The sequence below is a fragment of the Setaria viridis genome, chromosome 3 (genome assembly GCF_005286985.2).
Source record: "Setaria viridis chromosome 3, Setaria_viridis_v4.0, whole genome shotgun sequence".
Classification (NCBI taxonomy): Eukaryota; Viridiplantae; Streptophyta; class Magnoliopsida; order Poales; family Poaceae; genus Setaria; species Setaria viridis.
This window is the reverse complement of record NC_048265.2, coordinates 6,395,566-6,403,463: the sequence shown is the minus strand read 5'-3', so window position 1 is coordinate 6,403,463 and position 7,898 is coordinate 6,395,566. Positions and strand designations below refer to the sequence as shown.

At 45.4% G+C, this 7,898-nt stretch overlaps 1 protein-coding gene across 6 annotated transcripts; it reads right to left on the bottom strand.

The window, feature by feature from the left end:
* Positions 1 to 1,310: 1,310 nt before the first annotated feature.
* Positions 1,311 to 5,075, bottom strand: LOC117849849 (uncharacterized). 6 transcript variants are annotated; one of them, XR_004639112.2, is made up of 4 exons: positions 3,619 to 5,075; positions 2,438 to 2,517; positions 2,255 to 2,329; positions 1,311 to 1,697 (listed from the first exon to the last, which is right to left on the bottom strand). XR_004639112.2 is itself a non-coding variant. In XM_034731559.2 (2 exons), the coding sequence occupies exon 1, from the start codon at positions 5,006 to 5,008 to the stop codon at positions 3,623 to 3,625; it is 1,386 nt and encodes a 461-aa protein (XP_034587450.2). In that variant the 5' UTR covers positions 5,009 to 5,075; the 3' UTR covers positions 1,311 to 1,691; positions 3,619 to 3,622. The 6 variants fall into 6 exon arrangements, 3 of the variants coding, with proteins under 3 accessions (XP_034587450.2, XP_034587448.2, XP_034587449.2); XR_004639111.2 differs by having other exon boundaries at positions 2,438 to 5,072; XR_004639109.2 differs by having other exon boundaries at positions 2,255 to 5,072.
* Positions 5,076 to 7,898: the final 2,823 nt, after the last annotated feature.

Sequence of the window (7,898 nt, the reverse complement as noted above, 5' to 3'; positions counted from 1 at the left end):
GAAGAGGGGAACGTACGTGAGAGACGCACTTGGGCCGATCAGCACAAGTTCAATGAATTTTCCTTGTAGGATCCTTGTGTTCCTATCTGTCTTTTCTTCGTAAAGTTCAACGTACTTGCTGAGCTTGCATGGTCTATGAGGAAACAAGTTCGACGCATTTGTTCCTCGCAAAACAAAAGGTTCGATGCATTTGTTTTGATCGTGTGTGCATGTACTCGATGCTATGTCGAGGCCTTTTTTTGTTGCAAAAGATTGCGTACTTCTAATGAACTGTTAATTGCATCAAGCAATTAGATTTTTTATTTTCTTTTCTCTCAAATACTTCTAATGAACTTAAGTTCAGATTCTTTCTTGGGAAATTTGCAAAATCCCCCACAAGGAAATGTTCAAAAAAAAAACTCAGTTGCAATTTGTTTTCCACGACTTAATGTTGTTCTTGCTAGTGAAAGCAAAGCTCCTTCTATAGAACAACATTCCTTCTCTGAATTTGTTCCACTGACAATCATTTGCAATTTTGTTTGACGTTGAAGCTGTCGGCGTGGGGACAGCCTATGCAGCCAACCCACCCTGAACAAAATTATATACATGCGCGAGAGTTGTCGTTACATGCGAGATTAATTTCTTTCCCTCTTTTAGTCGTTGACCATCACAAGGATGAGCTGTAAATGCTCGATGGTACCGTGCCACTACTTCATTTGCCTGTGCTACTAGTATAGTAGTAAATTAATCTTGTCAACGCCTTGCTAGATTCCCTGTATCTAGGCCAGCCTGCTGGATTGCCTGTATCTAAGCTAGCTGCAGGTCAAAAACCGTTCAGCAGCTAAATGAAATGCATTGACGTCAGCAGTCAGCTCCCCCTTCCCTTTGAACGCACATCACCGAAGCTCTCGATGGATGGGGAACACGCATTTCAATCCAACTCACTTGAACAAAGCTCATGTGCACGGTTTGTCAGATATTTCTTTCCTAGTTTAGTCGTTGGCTTAGGAAACATGCATGAGCTGTATAGTTGACTTGTGCTCACATCCTTGTTACCACCGGGCATATCCGGACAATGAATTACTCGTGCGCATAACGTGATTGCTGCAAATATCTCCAGAGCCACTCCAGTCTCGAAGTTCAACACGCTTGGCTCGCCTACTCCAGTACATCTCATCGAAAGAAAATATACTCCCTCCGTCCCAAACTATAAACATTTCTAAATTTGCCTTTTATTACGCATCTAGACATAATATATGTATAGATGCATAGCAAAAATCTATGAACTTAGAAATACTAAATGACATATAATTTAAGATGGAGGGAGTACATAACATCAACCACAGAAACCTGATACTTGACATATGGAGTTATAATTACCGCAGTCTGAAAACTAGATTAACTACATGAACCAAGTTCGATCGCTACATCAGCCCGAGTGATAGTTGTTGTGGGCAAACTAGATTAAGAACACAGACCAAGTTGATCCCTACATCAGACCGAGCAATAATCAGAGTTGTGGGGCAAACTAGGTTAAGAACATAGACCGAGCTTGATAGCTACATCAACCTTCTAAAGAATATCGACAGACTACATGATAACCCACGTAGCAACACAATCAGCATTATCATCATCATCAGTTCACCACCACCTAGCTTCCACATGGGCAGCATGGCACCAAAGAAGCCACAGCTTTGGATGCAAATTTAGTGCTGCAACTGGATGCAGTCAGGAGTTAGAAACAACCATTGCTGATACAGTGCAACCGTTACTATCTACAGTTTGTCACAAGGCATAATCTGAATAGTGTAAAGTTCAGCTCCATTGCCAAATAAATAAATAAATAAATACATAAATGAACCAAAATGAAAGAGAGCGCCAAACTACGCTCTTCATTGACATGAAAATATTAGCAAATGTACCAGACATCATGGTCCACATAATTCACGTCATCGAGATTTGCATGAAGGAAGAAAACATATAAAAAATGGTGTGGCTCCAACAAATTTACTTGCAGCCAACCTCCAACTATATGCAGGTACACAGTACTCTCTCGTCCAGTTAACATAGAAAAGTTATAAAATGATGTAGCTCTATTATGTCAAAAAGGAAGCAAATAGTCCTTGTTGTCAAGACATTAACTACATATAATTATGATCCAAATCTCCAACAATAACACATAAAGCAATAGGTACGTGTATTCTGAGGAAAGTGTTCATTAGAAAAACTGAAAGGGCAAGTACATGCTACCCTCCACCTGGTGTAAATGCCCTACCTTTTTCTCGTGGATCGAATTCTTGGGAGGAGGCTTTGGATTGGGATAGTATCAGTCTCTCTCATTGGCCAGTAGCTACATGGATTCCGATCCATTTGAACAAAATGACAAATTAAGATAATAGAATGAACTATGAAGTGAAAAATCATTTGGCATAACTAACATCTAGGCCTGTTATCTTACTTGTGATAAGCAAAGCAATATTGCATATTTGCCTTTATAAGTAATTGACAGTCTAGCACCTAGGGCAGGGACGGATTGATCTGTCACAAGACCAAATTAGCACAGGCGAAAGTAAACAATAAAAAAAATGCTAGAGCGAGAACAAGTCAGAGTCCAGGGACATGCATAAGAAGCAATAGACAAGCCCATCAAAATTCTTAGGCTATGCCAGTTGCTCATGGCACGTGAGATAAATAAGCCATCTTTCTCTAAGCTCGGAATGTTGTTTCTTAAAAAGTAAGAAGTAAAGGAAAAATCACTGCCCCTCAGATCCACCATACTGCAAGAAGGCAAGCTACATATAGGAGTACAAATACAAAACAAACACAAACACAGAAACATGTGAATTACCATGCATGCCAAAAGGCCCTAACGTCAGAGTGATGCTATAGTCAATGTTTAGCAAATTTGCATAACCATGGGGGGAAGGCACTGAAAAGCCCAACACTACCCAAACTAATCACTTCGTCAACCAGATTATACAAGGACATGGATTAACATGAAAAAGCAACCCAAACTATAGGGCTGCCCTCAAAAACCATGAAGCAAGAGATGCTAGAAACATTATCCATGAAGGAAAACCATAAAACCACAAAATCATTATATTTTGCTTGCATGCAGTATTTCAGATGCCAGAATATTTTAAAAAAACTAAGTTTAACAAGAATCCATTTACAAAAATTATGCTTCTTGCCCCAAGTTCAACAGTTCTGGGAGAAATTATACCTCTGAAATGATCTTCTCAATTTCCTAAGTAATTGACGTATGTTCCATCTTCCAAGACACTTGGTTTCCATTCTACAAGGTTCCATTCACATGGTACTAATTGTTTAAAAATAAAACAAAAAGATCGCGCATGGTTTCTGGAGAGGTTTCTTTACATGATAACAGAGAATACTAGCAAATCATGTCGACAAGAACCTAAACGTAAAAACAGTAGCAGATGGCCTAATAGCACACACACTACATGGTGACCACAAGGATCCACGAAAGAATTCATGCACCTACAATCCATGGTGCACATAACAATGTGGATAGGCAAAACAAGCACGCAGCAAAAGTATACATCCTTCTGTGTCCTGTGTGCGACATCACCTCAAAGAAGAATGCAAAGGGCAGTAAAAACTATGTTAAAGACTTACCGCTTCATATCCTCCTCAGTGACATGAATGGTGGGAACCCAAAGTATGGAATGATATGGCCACATACACCACCACGTGCTGAACAGACCCTCTCAATCTTCAATGTCTTGATCTCAAGTGTGAGAAACGCTGAACTTCCTACACAGTGAGTAGATGTGCCTCCTTGGGAGATGTATCGTGCGCCTAGTAGGAAAATATATCCTTCTGCCGCAGCAACAACCCAATACTCATCATAATCACTAGGCAGCGGGATTGTAGTCTCCACTGGATGCTTATTGGCAATCTCACCCTCATTTTGTCTAATGGAGTAGCGCAGAGACTGGGTTATTTCTCGACCAAAAGTGAGACTGACTATCCCAATCCTTCCTTCACCAGCCTCAGCAACAATAACCTGTTGTTTTTCATGGTTAGGTGAGAGGCGAACAGCTAAGAACTCCATCCTGTTAACATCAAGCTTGAGAAACTTGTTGCTCTCAAACACTTTCCAGTAGAAGCACCCATACGCATAACTGGGCCACCGATCCGCCAGTAGCAGCATGCCTTCTTCTGGGCACACGTTCAGGCCTAGTTCACCCCAAAAGGCTCTAGTACCAGCAGTCCAGGTGCCAGAAAGCGAAGAGTAGACAAATGCCACGGCCATTGCTTCGTCGCGCGTCCAGCCAATCACCCTAAAGTGTTCCTCCTCGTAGTCTCCGGAAGGGACGAAGAAGGCATCAAAATCCCCAACAAGCTTGGGGCAGACAGGACCAAGGAGGGAGGCTACTAGGCTCTCGGGTATGGGAGGCAGCAGCGTGTAACCCCGCGTCAAGGGGTCGGCCACGAGGAGTTCCGGGAGGACGGTGCCGTCCTTAGGTTCATAGAACATCCGGAGGACGCGGCCGTCGCGGGAATCCGAGCGTAACCAGCCGGGGCGTCCGCGGGGAGGGAGGTGATCGGGGGAGAAGTAGGTGTCGCGGGAGAGCGCGTCGGCGACGTGTGCGTTGGGGTGGGGCGCTTCGGCGGGCAGTAAGCCCCATGGGCTGAGAATGCCGAGGAGCAGCGGCCGGTGGAGGGTGCGGTAGCGGCGGAGGAACGAGGCGTCGGCGACGGTGCGGCGGAAGGAGGCGCACGCGGCGGAGGCGCGGACGAGGTCGCGGGGAGTGGCGATGCGGACGAGGACCTCCTCGATGAGGTGGTTGGGGAGGGCCGGCGCCGGAGGTTCCCTGGCTCCAGGGACCGGGAGGACCTGCCCCATCGCCGGCGAGCCACCCGCCGCCGGCGAAATGGATCTAGGTCTGGTCTGGTTGGGGGGTGTGGGACAGTGGGACTGTGTGTGGGAGTGGGCGGAAGCAGGACGGACTAATAAGTTGGCGCTTGTGTGTTGGGCCTGTATCCGTCCGGCCCGACCCATACTGCTGGGCTTCGTCAGCCCATAGACAGAGCCGAATGCGTCTTTGTTGCCCGTACGTACCACCCTCAATTCCTCATGCATTCTGATCCAAAAAGAGAAAAAAAATCATGAATGATGGAAAAGGAAAGTCACGATTTGAAAGCATAAACGAGTAATCAAATCACAACATTGATTATTTATGTAATCACAGCTTATAGTAAACTGGCTTTGCTTCCGTCTTAAATCAGTTGGCAGGGCTTGAAAATTGAAAATGTATTCAATTCATAAAGAAAATGATTTGGCATAGCGCTGAATTAGTAACAAATTATAATAGCTATTCTGTAGGCAGCATTCTGCTACATACATGTAACATGTTCCTGTATCTAGCTGAATGCTCAGTGCTACATAATTCTTAAACTTCAGTTTTCTAGAAGAAATTAAATGCGCTTGAATTGAGGCGTACACACACTACATCACCTAGAGAAGATTTTGAGCACCTGCAATTCATGGTGCACATGACATTGTGGATAGGCAAAACAAACACACAACAAAAAATAAAACATCATCCTATGTCATGTACTGCAATAGGACCTCAAAGAAGAATGCAAAAGGGTAGTAAAAACTATGTTAAAGACTTGCTGTGTCATATCCTTCTCGGTGACATGAATGGTGGGAGCCCAAAGTAGGGAAGGATATGGCCACATCCACCACCACATGTTGAACAGACCCTCTCAATCTTCGATGTCTTGATCTCAAGTGTGGAAAACGCACTTCCTCCACAGAGAATGCTAGTGACTTGTTTTGTAAATGTATCTTGAGCCTCGTAGGACAATATGTCCTTCTGCCGCAGCAACAACAAAATATTTGTCATAATCACTAGGAAGCGGGAATATAGTCGCCATCAGATGCTCATTGGCATTATCACCCATTCACCCTCATTTTACCTAATGGAGTAGCGCCAAGACTCAGGAATTTCTTGACCAAAAATGCGACCAGGTATCCCAATCTTTCCTTCGCCAGCTTCCACAACAAGAACCTGTCGATTTTCATGGTTAGGCAGAAGGCTAACAGCTGAGAACTCCATCCTGTTAACGTCAAGCTTAAGAAACTTGTTGCTCTTGAGTGCTTTGCAGTACAAGCACCCATACACATAACTGGACCACCAACTCGGCGGTGTCATGCGTTCTTCTTGGTGCAAGCCTAGTGCTTCCCAACTGGCGGAAGTACCAGCAGTCCAGGTGACAGAAAGCGAAGGGTAGACAAATACCGCAGCCATTGCTTCGGAGTGTATCCAGTCAATCACCCTGAATTGTGCCTCCTCGTAGTCTCCCGAATGGACAAAGAAGGCATCAAAACGGCCAACGTGCTCGACCCGAACAGGAAATGGCGAGCAACACCGCGGCCAAGATCCTCTCTGCTGTGAATTGCCTAAAGAAACTGTACACGCTCTGCTCTGAACCCACCACACAATCGCTTCGAGCATCGGTTCTTGCTTGGGTGAAGACTGATACACGGAGACGGCTGGGGTGCCCTATCCCAATCGGAATTCGCGGTTGCCGCCATGCCCCGATGCCCGCCCGGCGGCTCGCAACGCGCGGCCGGGTGCGGCATCGAACCGCGCGCTGCCCTCCATTTTCCTGCGGGTGGAGGGATTGATGGGGGATGGTGCTACAGACTGAGACGGGGACTGGTGGCCGAGGCGGGGCTTCGTGATTCCGGCGTCGAGGGCGGCGGCGGACGGGCGGAGGAGGAGCGGAGCACGACCAGGGGGTTATCTGAAAATACTTAGGGGTCTAAATGAAAATAATCGGATCGCTACTATTAATCGCGATCCAATTTAGGGGGGTATTTGTAAATATTAGGGGGTAAAGTAGAAATATTCGGATAGCGACTATTCAGGGGGTAAATAGTAGGGGTAAAGTAGAAATATTCGGATAGCGATTATTCATCGCGAGGGGGCTATATGTAAATAGTCGGGGGTAAAGTGGAAATACTCGGATCGTGGTACCTGAAAAACGCGGCGGCCGGCGCGTCGGGGTGGGGCGCTTCCGCGGGCATGAAGCCGGAGGGCCCCCCGAAGAACCCGAGGAGGAGCGGTGGCGGCGGCGGAAGGTGGCGCAGGCGCGGACGAGGATCTGCGCCATCGCCGGCGAAGGGGATCGAGGTTTCGGTTTGGGGCGTTGGAAATGGACGGAATGGGCGCATGTGGGAGCTGGGCTGGGCCTCGAGGCCTGTGTCTTTCTGGCCCGTGTATTTTCGGCCTGTGGGATTCGATCACTCCATACTTCAGCAAATAATAAATATAATACTCCCTGTTCCAAAATACAGTACTATTGATTGCCTTTATTTTATCTCTAACTTTGAAAGTTTATAATTTTTTTTGCTTCCTCTATCCCAGAATATAAACTCTCAACGTTCAAATCGTCCCAGAGTACTCCTGAGTTATGAGCAACCAGTGTTCAGTCCAATACTCCATGGTTTCAAATACGCATGCTGCGAGCAAAGCGAGCCACCAGAGACGCATATGCAGGCAAACATGGAGGGCATGCTACAATCACAACAAACAAACAAAACTGTTTTGTATTGTAGATGCCGATGCATATTTCTATAAGTCAATTTAGACAAGTGATTTAAAACAAAGTTAACATAACTTATATTTTTTTTAACGAAGGGAGTATGAATTTTCATGGCAAGTTGAGGTGCTAAGCTTGGTCTCTCTTATAAAAGAATCGCGAGCGGGAGACGGCTGCAAATGCAGATAAAAAATGCTAGCATCAACAATATTGAAGAGGTTTTGAAGAAGAAACAGCAGTGATTCATCCGTTCTCGTATATCATGATATGAATACTCGTTTCAAAAAAAAATGATGTGGAATAATGGATGCACAGTACTAGTCAGCACTCTGCAGTCA